This window comes from Humulus lupulus, chromosome 3 (assembly GCF_963169125.1).
Source record: "Humulus lupulus chromosome 3, drHumLupu1.1, whole genome shotgun sequence".
In the NCBI taxonomy this organism is placed as follows: domain Eukaryota; kingdom Viridiplantae; phylum Streptophyta; class Magnoliopsida; order Rosales; family Cannabaceae; genus Humulus; species Humulus lupulus.
In genome coordinates this window covers 263,350,306-263,371,206 of record NC_084795.1, presented here as the reverse complement: position 1 = coordinate 263,371,206, position 20,901 = coordinate 263,350,306, and the positions used below count along the sequence as shown (strand labels likewise).

The following is a 20,901-nucleotide window of genomic DNA, read 5'->3' as shown; positions in this document are numbered from 1 at the left end:
ATGAATAACAAGGATTCACAAACCAAAACCTAGCCTCCGAGACATCGAATACTACTAAACCGGGTAGTAGGATCGATCCCGAGGCCTAAGGCTAGCATCCCCAAGCCAAAAACTCATTTCTGGCCAAAATGCCACTAAGGGCCGCGGCCCTCCCTAGCCATGTCACGACCCGCCCCTCAAACAGAGGCGACCTCCTTCAGCACCCCTCAAGAGTTGCGGCCCTCCTTGGCCATGCCGCGGCCCAACTCCCAGTTCAGCCAATACCCTGGTTTTTCTTCCCTTGCGATTTTCCTTGGAACCAACCTTTCAAACCAAGCTCAAACACCACTCAAACATCCAATACAACCCCTAAACTTGATCTATATCACTCCCTCATCAAAACCCAAGTTAAACCCCAACCAAAACTTCCATCAATTCCAACTATCCACAACAAAATCACAAGTTGAAACTAAACACCAAAACAGAGCATACCAGGAAACTAATGGCTAAAAACTTACCTCAAACTCAGGTTGTGATGCTCTTCAATGGTAGAACACTCTCCCAAACTCCCAAGGTCTACTTCCCAAGCTTGAATCCTCAACAAGTGCTCAAAAATTCACAAAGAAGATGAAGGAGAAGGAAGGTACGGGTAAGCTTCAAGACTTGCTCTGTTTTCCCCCTGTTTCACAGCCAAAGGTAGTTTATATCTATCGTAGGGGTAAAAATACCATTATACCCCTAGGTCAATTAAGGATTTCTAAAAGCTCCCAAGGGCAAAATTGTCCTTTCCAACCTATCTCGTTAATCATAATTAACGCTCTCCAATTCACACTATTCTCGATAAACCCGAACACCAATAATTTATATCCCGTTACCCTTTAATTCCCGGTAACGTTCTAATCATTAAAATCACCCCGAGACTCATCCCGAGCCCTGAACTTAAACCTGTTATGACTAGACCGCTAACTAATAATCCAAGATCGTCTCATGTCGAATAGCTCAAAAAAACCCACATTATAATGTGGTCTCAACAATATACCAGCGACATGCATACAAATATACAATTATGCCCTCAACAAGCCAAATTACCATCACACCCCTGTAATTAAAATGTGGACCCACATGCATGCATTTAACATCATATAATAATATAATTCACATATACATGCATATATCCATTTAATGGCATAATTAAACAAGTATAGCCCTCCCGGCCTACTAATCCCGCCATTAAACCATATCGGAGAATTTGGGGCATTATTCTAGGTGGCGTCGATTTCACCGAGAGAGAGTGAGGGGGGGGGGGGGGGGGGAGATGGAAGCTTAGATTTTGGGTTTAGAGAGAAACGGGTTTGGGGTTTCCTTGTGAAATTTTTTGGAGGGGAATGAGCTGGGTATTTTTAGTAGATGGAGACTCTTTAGCATCAAATTGAAAAAGTAAATAGTGGTGGCATTTTTTTAATTATGGGTACACATTAAAGTGAAATTTCCCTATTTATAGAGAATGGATGTAGTTCCACTCCGGTCTGGTCCCATTTTATTTTGGTTTAATATACAACATCATCAATACACTTTTATTCCTAAATTACTTCAACAGTAATATAAATCACTCCAGAATATAGTATTATAAATTACTCCATAATAGAACGGGATGGAACTACATCCAAAACCCATGTATCACATAAAATGCACATAAAGAATGGGAAGCCTTTTATCCAATTCCAAAATATTTTAATAGGATACTTTGGATTTGAGAATAACCACTAGTGTTTGTGCAATTTTTTTCCTTGTTTGGGCTAGCATCTCTCTGCAGCCAATCCAAGTCATCTCCTTGACCTTCGGTCTTTTAATTCTCTTGACTGAAACCAATTGCCAAGTGATTTGAAAACATTTTGGACATCTCCAAGCGGTTCAGCATTTCATATTTTGAGCCTAAAATTTTGAATTTTGTGCTTTGAATTCAGGTTGCATTTCCCTTACATTAACAGGAAAACTTGGCTTGTCCTAAAAAGGTTTCTCAAAATAATCATTCCTTAGGGACACCTAAAAATAAATTGCTTCCATAATATCACTTTAATCCAGTCCGATAAAAATCCAATCATTCCTATCAAGTGTGGCATATACATTGCCTATTAACCATAATTCAATTCTTGGTTAGAATGACATATAATATAAGACAGTGATTCGTGAAGTAATAATAACAATAAAAAAGAAAAAACCATAAAATCTAGCACTAAAAAACTTGTCAATAATTGAACCAAAACATCTTTAAAACTCAGCACAAGGAAAAACAAAAAGCTACCGTTGTATCATTGTATGCGGGTACATAAGATATCCACCAAAGTTCAAAGCTTCTAAACTAGAACCCAAAAACTAATACCCCAGATATCATATTTACATCAAGGGGCCACTAAATCTTTTTCCCAAAGTTTATTTTACTTCCAAGGAAAGAACGGGAAGGGTCGCTACTCACAGATGGATCTATACAAACACGGAAATAAATTCCATTGGGAAAGCAAGAGAGAATGAAATGTACAAAGAAGCATGAGATTTACATTCACCACTATTTCTCATCTATCTTAGGTTAAGTGCTACCTAAACATTGCTGATAGACCAAAAAAGCTCAGCAGCGCTTCCTCAAGCAGAAGAACTCATAGTCTGGATGCCTGTTTACAGATGTCAAATTTTCTTTCTTCACAACTGCTCTTGCCATAAGAGAAGCTGTCTCCTCTAGCGTCCTCAATCGCTGCTTCATAATTTCACTAGGGTCTAGGTCCGATGCTCCTTTCTTTTGGTTCAGTAGTGAGGGAGGAATGCGGAACCAGCATTCACCCTGTTCAGGGATCACAAGGAATGTATTAAGCTTTTGAACAGCTGTGACAAATAATATTCGCAAAAGCAGCAAAACAGACACATACAGGAACTGTAAGATTTCATTGGTCAAAACAAATATTTAGAAGCTTGTTGCTTCGAACATCATACGAAATTACGAACAAACAAATACCCAAAACGTGTCAGCTAATCTCATGTAGAGATAATAGCTTCTTCCTTCAATTCTCCCCTTTTCTAAAACTTGAGTATGGTACATTGTTAGGGTAAACTTGCAACTTTTTTTTTCAGCACTAGTTTACAGCACCTAATTTCCCCTCCTAACACACTGCATGACAAGTTCAGTCTTTCTTTTTTATGCTACCCAAACATTTACGAGACAAGCTAAATTTGAGTCTCAGACAAAGTAGTCACAATTAACAACTTTTACATCACCCAATTGATTGCCACTGAAATGGCTAAGAGCAACTCCAACCATGCTCTCTACTTTTTAGTTAAATTTTAGCTAAAATGGCTAAAAAACTATTTTAGGAGCCACTTTTAACTTAACATCTCCAATCACTCTCTATTATAGCTAGCTATTGAATAATTTAACATTTTTTATGGAACACATTTTTTGTTCCATATATATACCTTTTATTAAAATAATAATAAAATACTAATAATAATAAAATATAGTTCAGCTAGCCATGGAGGCTCTCTACATTTGGAGCCAAAAAAGTAAAAAGTTAAAATGGCTAGCCCCTTGGAGTGATAAAAAAAATACACAATAAGTTACTTTTTAGCTATTTTAGCTAAAAAAGAGGATTTAACTGGTGTTGGAAATGTTCTAAGGAAACAGATCTGTAAAATGCTTATGTAATACTGGTATTAGAAACTGCTTGCCTCTAATATTTTTGTACTTAAGTTTAGTTGTGTTGCATAAAAATCTAAGAAAAAGGTGAAGCACTAATTTTTAGAAAGGGGGAAAATTAACGTATACAAACATAAACATGGTAGAATTTTATGTACATAGTAATTAATAGATGAAAATTAGATTACAAACCTAGAATCCCAGGGCAACAAGCATAAACATGAGAATTATATGACAAAGAAGATACTGGGGAGATGTTGTAGGATAAGATTAGGCTTTGGGTAGCTGTGTGGTTGTTTAATGTAAAAGAATTCAAAGATATTTTATTCTCTGATCTTATTAGGATTTGGCAGTGAATTATGCAATAGTTTTTCCTTGTTTTGTCAGAGTGATTCTCACTCTTTGACTCTTAATTAATAATACAAGTTTTGAGGTTTTGTTTCAAATAAAAAAAAATATATGAAAATTACAATTAACACGTGAAGACAGATAAAACTACGATAGAAGATAAATGATATAAGGATAAAATTAGATACAATCATCTTTTGATTGCTAGAAACAAACTTGCATTAAAAAATCACTGACATTTGAAAATATCATAAAGACACCATGCTAAAAGCACCATCATGCTGACCATGACAATACAACCACTGTCCTTTATGCAAAAAACATAAGGATAAGTTCATTAAATTTAAACACTGTCCTAGAATATACTGTCTGATCTGTTTCTAAAAGAAAATTTAATTAAACCTATTTTTATTTATGGACTGATAGCATTAGTTAACAAATTGATATTCGAAAAATTGAATAAGCTAGAGTGGACCTCAATAAGAAACAGACCAGAAAATGAAGACAGCATGAGATAGCAGAAGTGTTAGTATTAAAACATAAAAACTGCTATAATCATATTAGAAGGAACATAAAGGAAACTGAATGAGTTACTTGAACTCGATCAGATATAGAAAATAAACATAACTACCTGAGCATTGTAAGTTTGAAGACCCACAACAGGAGCCACTATATGGGGCTGCATACCATGTTGATGAACCAAATGACCTAGTGAATGGAATGTCAAAAATGATGAGCGCAAATTACCCTCTGGTATCCTATAAATAGGATACCATGCTACAGCATACCTGAAAACAAGATGCTGTATATTAATATCTGAAACTAGGGTTCACATTACAATTTTGATCTGAAACCTAAAAATAAGACTATTTTTGCTTCCTTCAGTGAGCAGGTGGTAAAGTATTGTTCTACTAACCAAGATCTAGGATGCAGATCATTCAGTTTTACAGAGTTGAGTATTGTTGGATCTCCATAGCCTTGGTACTGCACTGGACCATCTCCCCTAATCAACTCATCTATCCTGATACAGAAAAAAAATAGAATTAAGATCTTCCTGGAGATAGACTATATTAAAGGTTTTAACATTTAACTGAATTAGTAATTGCTTCATAAGTGATGGATTTTGTTATTCAATAATGAAATTAACAGAGTCCTTTAGTTTCATTCTTTTGAAATGCAGGAGCTGAATATATTAATCATAATCCTTTAAAGTATTTGAGAAAAGGATGCATCAGAACAAGTTCAATATAGCATCTATACATAATCAGCCACGATGTAAACCTTACAACATTGTTTTTTGGGTTGACCAGAAGTAAAGGGTGATAGGTCGTTGTTGAGCTTTTTCAAGATGTCCACTAATTATAAAACCATATGGAGAAGAATGACCATTGCATGTTACCATGGTGCAGCAATATGAATAAGCAGTGCAAACACTATATAAATGATACTTTGACATTTATTAGATAGCAAAACCATGCAAAAATTAATATGCAACTTTTAGTACATCATACAGAAAGAAAATACTCACTTCTCATATAAAGGTCGTCTCTTCTGAGGCTGTTCAGATTCAAAATATTCAAAAAGTAGCTCCGGATCACTCTGCAGTGTTCTTTCCACTGATTGAAGACAAGCAACATCTTTTGCAGAAGTTGAAGATGACTCTGAACTACATTCTTCATTAGAATAGCTTTTAAACTCCTTTTGAGGTTGAGGAAAGAGCACTGAAAACATTGGAAGATGGTCCAAACTAGAGGAACTTTCAGATGTTTCATTAAACTCGCACAAGTCTAGAACCTCAGAACTAGAAAGCGTGTTGCTTGTATCCACAGAGTTTTCAACATAATTTCCGAAAAGTTGAACCGCTGACAAATACGGGACAAAATAAGCACAAAAAGAGGAAGTATTAGCACCCAATCTCCTTGAATTTTCATAATCATTTGCCTTTATTTCTAACCCATAATTCCCATGTTTCTCATACCACTTCCATAGGCCTCCCAAAGAAATATTAAGTGTCTCATGTGTACACAATGACACACCACATAACTGATCTCTTGAGCAAGAATGACATGATAAATGGGTTGGGTAAGAAATAACTGGACGCGAATATTTAAGAACTCTTTCAAACTCTGCAACTGGATGACCAGAGGCCTGCTCAATAGCTTCAGATGCCAGTTGAACCCTACAAGCATCATTCACAGCTTCAGCTATTTTGTCTTGAACAGGTTTAATAGCATTTACAGCTCCAGATTCTATATCTAAAGTGTGGGCAGCAGTCTGTCTGTTATACTGCTCTTCAAGCATGCTTGTGTCCTGGTCCTTGAAATTTGGAGACCTGCACTCATCATCAGGGGAGAAAGAAGAAATATTTTTAGAACTTTGGGCCATACATACAACACCTGCTTTAGGAACTGGATTTTGTGAATCACAATTCACTTTATCTTGTGCAGGGTTTTCTATAGTCCAAATTTCAGCAGCCAGGCCATCAGAATTTTCTAGAGGTGAACTGTCACTGGAATTAGTCAACCCACAATCCTTCAACCCAATTGGTATCCATTTCTGCATAACAGAGCCAGAGGTGTGGGTTTGCAAATAATCTTCAGCAAGGACAGTTTTCTGCCCTTGTCCAACTGAATTTCCAGAAAGATAAGGATGGTGCACAGGAGACTGCACTTGATCGAGCTTTGATTGATCATTCGAATTACATGACTTTGGCAATGAGTGATTCAGATCTTCTATGGTTTCACTCTTCGTGCTAGAGTTGGCATTAGATATGCTGTCCAGGCTATCAATTGCATTTGGACAAACATGGACAAAGGTTACTGATTCAGGCGTCATGTGCTTTGCTTCATTAGTCTGGAGCACAAATTTTGGACAATTAATTAATTAGTTTGAGTGGGAGATCTTGAAACACTACTAGTTATGTTCAGATCACTCACCTTAGAAGAGATGTGTACCATATCCTTGCGTGATGCAGTAAACTTTGCACAACCATCTGACTTGACCCTATCAGCATGAGATCCCTTTCTGGAAGAAAACCTGCTTTCATGTTTAAAACCTGCAGCACTTTTACTTTTCCAACTTCTAGTATCTTTGAACTGCTTTTCATCTACAACAGAATCACAATTCTTCTTACACAAAGAAACCTCATCCAAAGTATTATCAAACTGAGATAAGACAGGAAGTTTTTTCAGGTCATCCACACTGTCACAGGTACCATTTCTCTGGACCTTCTGCCAAACGGAATGGCTGTTTTCCTTCCCCGTATGACCATGCAAATTGCCAGGAACTCTACATTTAGAAACACTTGACATCCGGGCAACTGATTTGTTTTGCTTAGTCTTCTTGCCGGGTATCACTACATGCACTTGACTACCATTTCTACCCCCACTACCATGTGTTATTTTTGTTTTGTTGGTATGATCAGATGAATCTAAAATATTATTTAACAAGCTACTACAAGAGGAATATTCCTTTCCAAAATCAGAAGCTGGTGATTCAGAAAGATCAGTTCTACAACGTTCTTTTTCAGAGTGTTTTGTACCATGATAAAGTTTGGTCCCATCATCACTATTTGAGCAAGTTGACGTTGGATCCAACAGAAACGACTCAGACTTATCAGCACAGTCTCTGGGATGCAAAGCATCGAATAAGTAGATCTGGGAGTCATCACCAACAAAATGTGCAGAGTCTTTGGATGGTATATGTTTTTTAGAGGTACCACCAGAGCATGTCTCAGGAATTTTATGAAAAGCAGGTATAGCCTCTTCAAATGTATCCACCCCAGTAGAATAAGAAGTGCAAGTTTTTTGTGTTTGTGAACTGTGAACCCTACCTTCTTGTAGGGAAGCATCAAGTGCAGTGGAAGATAATGCTAGCACATTCATTTGATCGATACTGTTGTCATGGCAAGCTCTAGACATGGAACTAACTTTAGGACATTCCTCAGGAAATATCTCTGGGTCTTTAGAGACAGTGTTATGTAGATTCTTCTTACCCCGCTTCCCCTTCTTTCTAGACTTCTTTCTTGAACTTTTTTTAATGACATTATCTACATCAGAGCTCTGGATAGCCGTATTTGATGATTTAATGACACTATTTGAGATCAAACATGAAGATTCACTGCTTGTTAAGGATTTTTTACAAAAACTCTGCGGAAGTTCATTCCATTTAGTTTTGTTTGGTATAGCTTTTTTCTGAGATTGACGCTGCACAGTTGAATCAAGAATTGTTTTACTGGTACGCGAGTTTGCAGAATAGGTACCAGCATGGACACTTCCATCCGTCACTTGTCGATCAGCCTGGACTGAATTAATTGGCTGAGGACAAACCAAATGTAAACAGTCCATGCTATCCAGTGCACCAGATCCAAAGCACTTTGATTGATCAGGAAAATGGAGTGGTAGTGCAAAAATCCTCCGATGTCCGTTGGCTTCAAGGGTAAACAATGAAAACACTGAATACCTGATAAGTTATAGAAGAAAAAGCCTGTCATACACTAGCCAAACATAAAATACAAGAGTTAAAAACTGCAAAGGAGAGGAAACATTGCTAATGTATATCCAAAGCAACCCCCGGAAGGAAAAAAAAGAACTCATATTTTTAACACTTTCAGTTCTACCAATTATTTCTTAAAGTGTCCATATTCAGGTCATTGCAACATTAAATCTAAAACTAAAAGCTCTGCTTTTATCAGGAAGTAGAGAGGTAAGAATTCATAGGTGAACACTCAACGGGAAGACTAATCCTTAGGGGTTCCTAGCATGTGCCATACCAGGACCCGGTTAGTTGTACGCTCCTTATTTTCCGTAAGCTCCTGATTTTACGTAAATACTTCGAAGATATTTTACATTTCACTTGGAAAAAACATGGACATCAATAACTGAATGCTTTTAATAAGGTTTTCAAGTCACACTAACTTAGGGGGGAAAAAACTCAATCAGGAGGCACGAAATCACAATTCACAAACCCATAAATCTCTCACTTCCCCAAACGGGAAAAACAAAAGAAAGCAAAGAATTAGTGAGAAGAAAATAAACAGAAAATCAAATAGCAATATAATGATGGTACAGATTATTTTTATCAATTTTCTCAGATATGCTCGTACAAATTTCAACAGAAGGCTATTGCATAGTCAAAACAAACAAGGCAGCAAAGTTCATAGAAGGCAACCAACTCCCAAAGAAGAAAGACCAACAATAATAATGATAACAGTACATGCAAGAATGCTAAGATAGACAGGGTACTTTAAATATCTCAGAAGGCTTGCAGCAGCATCAAATGAAGCACAAACAATAACTCACGTATCAATTTTTTTGGCCACTGATAAATCCTAAGGATTTGGAAAAATAACATACACACAAGGAAAAAGGCACAGTATACACAAACACACACAGATAAAGGGAGAAAACTTGCAGTTGTGGTGAGCTTGGGTGGTGGTCTTGTAGCTCAAAGAGGGAGGGAGGGGAGAGGGGCCTTACAGGCTACAGTGCTTGAAAGCTTGTGAAAGCAAAAAAGCCAGTAACTTTTAATCTAAACCTAACCTCAATAAATATGTTAATTATGATTAAGAAAAATATTAAATTAAAATGAAGAAGCCAAGAATGTAGTTTGCCGTCAGATCAGATGGGCTACAACTAAAGCAAAAGCATGCTAAATGATTGAGCTTACCCCAAATGCTTTGTCTGGGCATATGGGCTGAACATAAGAGCAAATCATTGTTACATTAGAATTAGAATAAGTTTCATAAGATTCATGAGAAGATGTAGAAGCCCGTAATAAATGTTTTCCCCATTTACAGTGCAACACCAAGTTATTACAACTAAACCTGTAAATAAAAATTTATGAAGTACCTATAAGAAGACAAGCTAACAGATCATTCCTATACTCGCAAACAAAAAGAAGTAAAAATGAAGAAAAGAAATCCTTATACATATTAATGACAGTCAGACAATACTAGAAAGAATCATATGTACAACTGCTTATTCACATACTTATAACACACACATATGTGTGTCTAATGCAAAACAATATGAACTACCCGTTTAGTTCCGTTTAAACCCTCTACTAGTAAACCATTTTTAAGTATACTTAAAGTTAAACATGGCAAGTTTATTAGTAAGCAATCCATTTCAATTTGTTTCTTTTGTAACATACTATGAAAAAGGTCAATATATACATATATATATATATATATATATATTAGATTCAAACAAGCCAAAGACAACAAGCTATGCCATGATGTCGTGGTTGCAGGCTATGACAAGAGAGTAAGCCTCTTACCCCTAATGCTTTGCCTGGCCATATTGGCAGATCTAAGGCAGAAAATCAGGGTAAATGAACTCAAATGTCATCAAGGATAACAATATTCAAGAAATAACAGAAATTCCAGAAAGAAATGTGCCCTATATTTACTGTGAACCCCCAGTAGTTACAAATAAATATATACATATAAAGTATTAAATATCTATAAATATACAAAAGAATCAAATTATTGCTTAGTAAAAATAGGAAAGACTGTCAATAACTGTTTAAATAAATATATTTATGTATATATTATATGAACCATCAACTAATGAATATATAGTGATAAATTGTTAATTAAAGGCGCAAGTTTACTAGTAAGGACTTAATTTCAATTTGTTATTTTCTTCTCATAATTTAGGTAATATGCACTTTCTCACATGTATAAAAACCATAATAGATGTTTTCCCACCTTTGTAGTTCATACTCGATACTTCTAATCACAGCCAACCATTCAGAACCAAATACTTGATCTTAGGTTATATTATGAAAATAGAAGAAAAAAGTCGTATAAATGATGCATTAAATGGTTTAGCCTTTCCAAGAGTTATAAATTCATGTTCTAGGAAAACATGTGTTAATTTCTATTATTATCCTTATTGACCTTGACGTACCAAATGATTGTGGATTTGGGACAAATGCGCAATACATTACATACGTATTTTCAGAACATAGCAGTAAATACAAATAGGGATGTCTAACTAGAGAAATATGCAAAAGATACCAGCAGAAGGCACAAAAGATCAGCCATCTGCAGGTTAATAATAATCTTAATAAATCCTTATTTAAAAGAATAATACAACTGTCACCTGCATCTTACAGCCAAAATTATTTTACCTGTTATCTGAATTGCTCCAAATGAGGGATGATACTCCATGAACCTGAGGAAGATTTTTTCGAGTGAGGAAAATGTACTACTCCAATGAATAAATGAAAATATTTTAACCAAATTTTAGTTGAAAAACATATATGACCTCTGAAGAACTTTTGAGATTAGTCTGTTTTTTTAATTTTCTTTGTAAGGGATCATTTCCACCATCTGAAGTTCCAACAGTATCATTATTGATTCTTTGAAGTTCCTGATACATCTTTTCATGCGCCTGTTCACAGTAATTGAGCAATGAACAATTGATGTCTCAAAAATATAAAAATTGAAGCTGAAGTTTTTCAAAATATCAACTACACTGATTGTCACCACTGACCAATACAAGCCATTAGGTATGCCTGAGATTAAACAAACTATCCTGTCAGGGTCACTAGTGTGCAGGGAAAGCAATAAGTAGAGGCAGAAGCAAGGAGCAGAAAGCAAAATATTATTTTGTTTATGGCCGCTGTGAAACACAAGAATGCAACAGTTCTTGAGAACAGACATTTTAGACCCTTTTTTTTAATATCACATAATTCCCTAAAAGACACAAAACCCAAGTTGTGTTAATGCATGAGACCAAAACAAAACCCTAATGCTCTGATACCATGTTATTTGAGGTTAATAAAATTGTATTATCTTGTATTTCATTGAAAAATGATGCACATATATATACAAAGCTAGGAAACTAGACAATTAGGATCCCTAGAGTTAAGCTAATAAAACCAGATATACAACTAATTACATTCTGTAACAATTATTAACAAGGTAGATCAACCTGAAAAACTGAAACCAAGACCATGAAGATTAAAGATCTGACTGCTCCACTAACCCTCAAGATCCTGATACTGTTGTTCTAAGGAAATAGAAGAGCATCAAGATCTCCCCTATAGTGTCTTCCAATTATGAGGACCAATGAAGCCAATTGCCTTCAGAACATTCAGATCAAAGGTGTGCAGTATGGATAAAAGTTTGTTGTTATCCTTAAATGTCCCTTGCTTGATCTTGAACAAAGCCCCCTAAAAAAAGATAAAAATAAATAAATAAAAATGAAATGAATAAAAGGGAGGTTGCAGACCCATATTCCATGCCATACACAACTGTTGTACAAGGTTAAAAAAACATCTAGCTTACTTGCACATACCTGGTAAATATACCATTCCAGCAGGTATTTCATGTCACTACATGCTTTGTCCACTACTTTGTAATATTTTAGAAGAAAGCAATATCTACTGGACTAGTACCAATAGTTCATATGCTAATCTCACTTTTAAGTTTTAACATAATCCCTACTAAATGTAACTTTTAAATTACATATTAAAAAGAAATTTTCACAGGACTCAAGTTAGCACTTAGGGCAATAAATTTTAATACATGAAAGGAATCAAACAAACTGATAATAATCTTATTATCAAAAAAAAAAAAAAGGAAAGCTTATGACTTATTTTGAACAGCAGAAACTGCAATGCATTCCTGCCAACGAGTATTTTCCTCTCACGGAATTTAACTAAAATAAGGCATCAACCAAATGAAATAATTCCATATCATCCAAACAAAAATTATAATTATGCGATAGTAATCACTTGTTCAAAAGACAAGCATGAAACAACCAATAATACATTACCTATCTATCACTGGAATAACAATAGTAACAAAAAACAATTATCCACCAACAAAAAATATAATCATAATCCAACGTGATCCAAGTACAAAGAAGGCATAGCAAGGATTATAAATTGTTAACCAAATTACACTCTAATTAATCTGTAGTCCATAAATATGCCTAGTCAGATAGATAGCAAGGAAATAATAAAAAATGAACGTGAGCAATTTCCTCCTTCACAATGAACGTGCAAACAGAAAAGGTACACTTTAATTAAGAATAGCTAGAGAAGTTTAAACATCTCCAGACTATAAGGCAGCGATTACCCAAAACTTGAATAAGGTTATACAACACAACTCAAAAAAAAGAATTTATAAGGGTACCTTTAAAGTGCTTCTTAAGAAGAGAAACTGGAGGAAGAAATGAAAATGTTCAGAAATGGAGAAAACCCAGAGCAAATAGAACCCACAAAAATGGTTTCCTCTCAATCCAAAACTGCAAAACGATTGAATGAACTAGATATTCCGAAACTCAAAATTGTATCTACCAGTCAAAAGAAATTCCATTCATTAAATTTAGATAAAACCCACATGACCAACAAACAACCCTACCTAAATTTATCCTTATTAAGACAATTCAGTATTTAAAAAATATATATATAAAATAAAGTTATGAAAAATTGAAATGTGAAATAGATAATTAGAAACCGTGAGAAAGAATCTAGTGGAATATAAATCAAAATTCATATAAATCATTGCCTAAATGATAGTGTAATATGAATATATTTTACTATTTAGGCTCATAAAAAAAATCATCCCCAAATTTAGCTGTTCCGAGAATATACTGCAACATCAACAGCTAATATTACTCCAATATTTCACAAATTTAGAATTACAAAACAGAAAACTATCATCTAAACTCCTCAAACCCGCAATAAATAAATTAATAAAATAATTGAAGTAATATTTTAGTCTTACTTTTGAGTAGTGGTTATTCGAATTCGAAGACTGACTACTGAGTTGAAGGCCTTAAAAAATATTAAAATTATATTAAAACAAAATTTATAGAGAGAGAATAGAAGAACGAACCGTGTATGGGATGGAAAAGCGATTGATTTTGAAGTAGCCGGAGCAAGAAAAAAGATGCTCTACTGTCTACTGTTTTTTCTTTTATATAATCTTTTTATCACTACTGTTTTCAATTTTATATCATCGCTTTACTCTTCATTTACGTTTATTATTATTATCGGGTAAATAGCCCTTGTGTCCCCACCCTTCCCATGTCACATGGGCCATGTGTATCGATTAGGTCCCTATTCTTTCTTTTTTTATCAGTTAAACCCCCAAGCTTTACTTTTTGAGTCAAGCTAGTCCTTTCTCTCCTTCTTCATTCTTCAAAACGTATTTCTTGGCCAAATAGGAGGGAAATTTGGGCTTTGTTAATAGATTTCTAGATTTCATCATCAATTTCAATCAAAAATGTATGAATTTCTTGATTGCTTCTTCTGGCTTTAAAAAATCTTCATGTTTTTTCTTCAGATAAAACTCAAAGGTATTTTCCAACGTCTTGTTAGTTTTTTCCTCCTTTTACAGTCTTAGGTTTTGAATTCCAAAATGATGGGGATCCTCCACCTATATATGGTATTTTTTTATGATTCTTTGTTGGGTTATGGAGTTTCTAATTTTTTTTTAGCTTTGGTATATTTTTGTTGGGTTATGTGTGTTGCAATATTAGGTTATTTGTATATATTTGTTTATTAAACAGAGTTATTTTACCGTATTTTATTGTTATTATACATGTTTTGTCATCAATTTATTGTTATACTAGGTATAAACAACATACGATGCACGTGTGTTTAATTGTAAAATGATAAATATATTTATTCAAATATGTATTTATTTTTATTACATTTTTTAAATTATCATTTAAATTTTAAATAAATAACAATATCATAAAAAATAAATAAAAGATGTTTAGTATAATGTATGACATAAATGTATTAAAAAAATTGTGCAAAACATTGTTTATAATTTTAATAAAAATTAGTTTATTTTATTTCAAATATATATATAATAGAATGAATTATAGTTATATAATATATAAAAATATTTATATCAATAATATCTATATATATGACACATAAACACAACATTTATATAGATATATATATATATTTACCTGGCTACATGACACATGTATAAATTATAATAATATTTAAAAAGAAATTAATAATAGAAATAACACAATAATAGAAAAAGTCATAGTGTAGAATAGTATACATGCATCAACTATTTTTAGTTTCCGATGTATCTCATAATGTCTTTTGATGAATTTGATGAAGAAAAAAAACTTCAATCACTTGATAAAAAATAAATTATCACACAAATTTATAAGATTAAAAAATGAAATGTGTGGTTTTATTATTTTTAAATAAATATAATTTAATTATTTAAATTATCACAAAATATCTTTAAAATACTATATTTTAATTAATTAATTAATTAATTTTTGTTTAAGTTTATGTTTAATCTAGTTTTTCAATTTCGAAGTGAAAACAAAAGATTATATATTATATGTTTAATATAATATTAATATTATACGTGAATTTTAAATTTATTAAAACATATGGTTTAAATAAATTTGTTATAAAACGTATGGTTTTATATAATTATGTTTAATTAAATTTTAAAAAATAAATAAAAACACACTACTATACGTATGGGTGTTTAATTATGTTTTTCTCTAAATTTAATTAAATTTTATTAAAGTTATAAAATGTATGGTTTTATTATTTTTAAATGATTACTATTGTAAAATATCTCAAAAATATCATATTTCAATTTGTTTATTTATTTATTTATATAATTTTATTTAAGTTTAATTCATGTTTATAATTTACCGTTAAATATAAGAATATTTTGCTAAAGATAATGAAAATAAAAATAAAAAAAATCGTTAAAACCAAAAATTTCCATTATTTACACACTTTTTATATAAAAAAGAAATATTACCATATATATTATATATGAAATATTCTTCTTGATCAAAACCACTCTCCTTTTAATTTTATGTTATCATATCATTATTCTCACCACAATGACAATTTATTATTATTATTATTACTATTATATAATAGCTAACAACTATTATGTATTAAAAAGATGATGATGATGATGATGATGATGATGTATGTATGTAATGTTCCGATTAATTCTAGACCTCGGATCATTAAAAACTACTAAGACATGGCAACTATTTTGGAATACATATATAAAAAAAAAATATTAGAACTTTATTAAAAATCCAAAATATGGTAAGGAATACAAAATATGATATGGGATCTCATTATTTAAAAAAAACATAATCATAAACTTTAATGGTTTAAACTAAGTGTGGAAATACATAAGAACATAAATTAAAAGACTTGAAACAACGTCATCCTCGATCTTCCAATAGTCCATTCAATCAATTCATCCCCAATACACATGCCAGGCTACCACGAATCCATCCCGCCTTCCAAGTTTATTTTCCTGCACCATCTAAAATAAAAGGAATGAGCCTAATGCCCAGCAAGGAAAATCTACTAAAAACATATATCATAAATCATATGACTATATCATAAAACATATGATGTAAAAATGTATATCATATAGGAATACAATAATAATGGTCATTAACTCATTACCGTAGCATGTGATAAAATCATTTAGGTCCTCAGTCTACTAATCGAAGTAGGTTAGATCACAAAATAGTATATGATAACCCATCTAGGTCCTCAGTCTACTAATCGAGGAAGGGTAAATCATAACTCTACTCTACGATAATGATAGAAAAAATTTGGGGTTTGCTATCTAAGCAACTATAAGCCCCAAGTGACTAAAAACATATGCATACATATATACATAGCGCATAACATATCATAGCATATAAACATATCATAACACATATAATCAAACTTATTTTCCTTACCAAAAATCGGGATATTGGAGACAAGAACGGGATTGGAACACTCTTAAAACCAACAGTAAAAACCATGAGTTTCTAAAGAAAAAGGAGATGAAAAAGAGAACTAAACCATCAAAGTAGAAACTTACCGAAAACCTTAAGTTTCAAGAATCTTAAACACCTAACCAAAAGCCATAATAATGAGTTAGGATCTGGAAGGAAAAAAAAAACTATGATGGATTAAACCTGAGGATAAGAATACCTTGAATGGACTATGACTTTGATCTCCTCCTCGATACCGAAAAACACTCTATATTACTTCCTAAGTGTTTAGAAAAGCTTAGGATGGAAAAGCTTTTATCCCAAAACCCAAGTGTTTTCTCTCTAGAGTAATCTTGGTAGCTTGGAGTCTCTGAAGAATGCTTGAATGATGAAGGAAATGGCTGAGTACTAGGTCCTATTTATAGAGTTCAAGGAGTGAAACTAACTCCTTTTAAAATGAATAATAATTGAAAAGATTTGAATTTTCGTTTCAACAGATGCCCAAAACTCGGTCAAAAATGTTCAAGAGCAAGTCCAAGTGATTGGGAGTTGTTTCTAATTTAAATCCACAAAGATTCAAAAATGGCTTTAGGAGCCGATATATCACCTACCCTAGGCGATATATCGCCCTACCTATGTCATGTGCTTTCGTTCGTGCGAAGTCGACGTGTTTTCCATATCATCCATAGGCGACATATCGGCATACGTTGATATTTTAAACACGTTTTTGCACATTTTCAGCACACTTGAAGTTTGTTCAAACAACTTTGATTGAGTAAAACGTAATCCTAACAGCTGCTGGAAGGTTCTAGAGCTTCTAGATCTATCTTTTATTAATTTATTCATTTAAAATGCTTAAATCATCAATAAACATGCTTGTGACAAGTTTCACGTTCTTACTAGTTCTATCTAAGCCTTAGGTCATAATAAATAATATTTCTAGGACTAGCTATATTAATCAAACCTTATGTTATAATTAATATTTCTAAACTATAGGTTAAACTTATAAAATTCATAACTATTTCTACGAGTTTCCAAATAAATCTCGGCTTGAACCAATATCCACGAAAACTAAAATACTACAAGCTACTACTACTATCTAGTTAAGTAAAATTCCAAAACGCTATAATTCTCCCCTAATTAAAAGAATTTCGTCCCCGGTATTTACTTACCAAACAATTTCGGATATCGTGCTAGGACGTCTTCCTCCAACTCCCATGTTGCCTCTCGTTCTGAACTATTACTCCATAGGACCTTGACTATTGGAATACTCTTAGACCGTAATTCCTTCATCCCATTCTCTAGGATGCTAACCAGTCGTTCCTCATAATTCAGGTTTTTCTGGAGTGCTATCGTATCGTACTTGAGGACGTGAAATGGGTCTGACATATATCTACGCAACATCGAGATGTGAAACACATTGTGGCTATCTATTAGAGCTGGCGGTAGGACTAATCTATATGCAATTGTTCTCACCTTGTCCAATATCTCAAAAAGACCTATAAACCGGGGACTAAGTTTTACTTTCTTCCCAAACTGTTTTACCCCTTTCATAGGAGATATCTTTAAGAAGACTTGATCTCCGACTTTGAATTCCACATCTCGCCCTTGGCATCAACATAACTTTTATGTCGACTCTGAGCAGCGAGCATACGCTTTCTAATTAGTGCCTCTGCATCTTAAGCCTCTCTAACAGCTTCGGGTCCAAGAAATTGTCTTTCTCCTACCTCGTCCCAATGTAACAGCAATCGACACTTCCTTCCATAAAGTAACTAATAGGGTGTCATACCGATCGTTGCCTGGTAGCTATTATTGTAGGAGAATTCTATAAGTGGCAAATACTTACTCCATGATCCTCCGAAGTCTTGTACACAAGCGTGCAACATATCTTATAAAATAAGTATGGTACGCTTGGACTGACTGTCGGTCTAAGGATGAAATGTCGTACTAAGACTTAACTTGGTACCCATGGCTTGTTGCAAGCTTCCCTGAAATCTTGATGTAAACACCGATCCTCTATCAGATACTATGGTCTTAGGGATTCCATGCAGTCGTACCATCTCTCGAACATAAATGTCTGTATACTGGTCTATAGTATACGTAGTTCTGACAGGCAGGAAATGAGCTGATTTGGTGAGTGTATCTACCACGACCTAAGCCGAGTAGTGCTGCTTATTTGTTCGTGGCAATCCTGTCATGAAATCCATGGCTATATCATCCCACTTCCATTCCCGAATACTAAGCGGTTGCAATAAGCCTATGGGTCGTTGATGTTCTGCTTTTACTTGTTGGCATATAAGACATTTGGACACATATTCTGCTACGTCTTTCTTCATTCCCGGCCACCAATATAGTGCATTAAGGTCATGAGTCATCTTGGTCGACCCTGGGTGAACTGAGTATGGGGTAGTGTGTGCCTCTTCTAAAATCTTCATCTTAATTCCATGGTCATTCAGCATGCATACCCGACCCTTATATCTCAAGAACCCTTGCCTTAATATAGAGAAATATGTGGCCTTGCCTTCTTTGACTGCAGCCATATGTGTTACTAATGTGTCATCATGTCCTTGCCTAATCAGTATATCTTCTAATAGATTTGACTAGATGGACAAGTTAGCCAGTTGACCAATGACTACTTCTATTCCGGCATTGATCAGCTCTTGCTGTAGCGGCTTTTCTATTCCGGATAATGCTGCTAGGTTTCCGTAACTCTTCCGACTTAGCGCATCTGCAACTACGTTCGCCTTTCCTGGGTGGTATAGGATTTCACTGTCATAATCCTTTACTAGTTCTAACCACCTGCGCTGCCTCATTTGAGCTCCTTCTATGTGAAGAAATACTTTAAGCTCTTGTGGTTCGTATAAATCTCACAGCGTTCTCCATAAAAATAGTGGCGCCAGATTTTCAATGTGAAGACCACCGCTTCCAACTCCATATCATGTGTTGGATAGCATTGCTTGTATTCCTTCAGCTACCTTGAGACGTAGGCTATCACTTTGTCATTTTGCATCAGCACACAACCCAAACCTTGCTTCGATACATCACAATATACTACAAACTTGTCGTTGGGTGTCGGTACACAAAGTACTGGTGCAGAGCATAGTTTATCATTGAGCAACTGGAAGCTCTCTTCACATCTATCCATCCAGTTGAAATTTTGTTGTTTCCGAGTCAGGTTGGTAAGTGGAGTGGCTATCTTAGAAAAGCCTTCTACAAATCTTCGATAGTAGCCTGCTAGCAAAAGAAACTTTTAACTTCTGACGCATTCTTAGGTCTTGGCCAATCCTTCACAGCCTCTACCTTAGTTGGGTCTACAGCAACTGTAACGACCTGAATTTGCTAATCGGGCTTAGGGCCTTGATTAGTGTGCATAGAGGGCAACAAATGATTTAATATGCTTTAATATGTTAATGGGTGAATTAATGTGAATATATGATAGTGATGCATGTTTAGTGAGTTAAATGTGCATGTGGGCCCCGTCTGGATATTAGGGGCATGATTGTGATATATGTTATATATATGTGAAATGTCTGTGCAGCACAATCCGAGACAGTCCTGGGGAGCAGTTAGCCAGAGAGTCGCAACAGGGTTGAGATTCCGACTCGGGGCGAGTCGAGGGGTAATTTGGGTACTAGGTGTGTTATGAGATTATTGGGACATGAAAATAAATATTTGGAGATATATTTGAGGATAGAATGTCTAGGCGGTAATATTGGGGAAATTTACCATTTTGCCCTCGGGGACGTTTTGGTACCCCGAGCCTTGAGGTAACCCTTTAGACTTAATGATAACTCTACAAAATAGAGTTATTTTACCATCTTTTATGTGCTAATTGTTGCTTAATTCTTGAGTTTTTAATTGATTTATTAAGTTTTTAAGTAATTTTGAATTTATTAGGTTTATTTTGATTTTATATATTTTTGTGTGTTTTTATAGTTATTTTGTTGTAATATATTGTAGTTTAATTATTTAAATTATTGTAGTTTAATTTGTGATAAAAAAAATGTTATATTATTGAGCTTAAGTGTTAAATATAAATTAAGTTATAATTAATATTTTCAAAGAATTAGCTTGATTTATTTTATAATTGAAAATATTTGAATTTGATTTAATTTGTGTTTATTTTGTAGGGAGTAA

General features: G+C 34.0%; 1 protein-coding gene across 5 annotated transcripts; it reads right to left on the bottom strand.

Annotated features, from left to right (window-relative positions):
- Nucleotides 1-2,264: 2,264 nt before the first annotated feature.
- LOC133823944 (uncharacterized) lies at nt 2,265-13,979 on the bottom strand. Of its 5 annotated transcripts, XM_062256798.1 has the most exons (10): nt 13,866-13,976; nt 13,161-13,272; nt 11,953-12,193; nt 11,284-11,409; nt 11,147-11,190; nt 6,946-8,470; nt 5,538-6,862; nt 4,926-5,030; nt 4,641-4,797; nt 2,265-2,812 (listed from the first exon to the last, which is right to left on the bottom strand). In XM_062256798.1, the coding sequence occupies exons 3-10, from the start codon at nt 11,974-11,976 to the stop codon at nt 2,603-2,605; spliced, it is 3,516 nt and encodes a 1,171-aa protein (XP_062112782.1). In that variant the 5' UTR covers nt 11,977-12,193; nt 13,161-13,272; nt 13,866-13,976; the 3' UTR covers nt 2,265-2,602. The 5 variants fall into 5 exon arrangements, with proteins under 5 accessions (XP_062112782.1, XP_062112783.1, XP_062112785.1 ...); XM_062256799.1 differs by lacking the exon at nt 13,161-13,272 and having other exon boundaries at nt 13,866-13,979; XM_062256801.1 differs by lacking the exon at nt 13,866-13,976 and having other exon boundaries at nt 12,007-12,193; nt 13,161-13,742.
- Between the last annotated feature and the right edge of the window lie 6,922 nt (nt 13,980-20,901).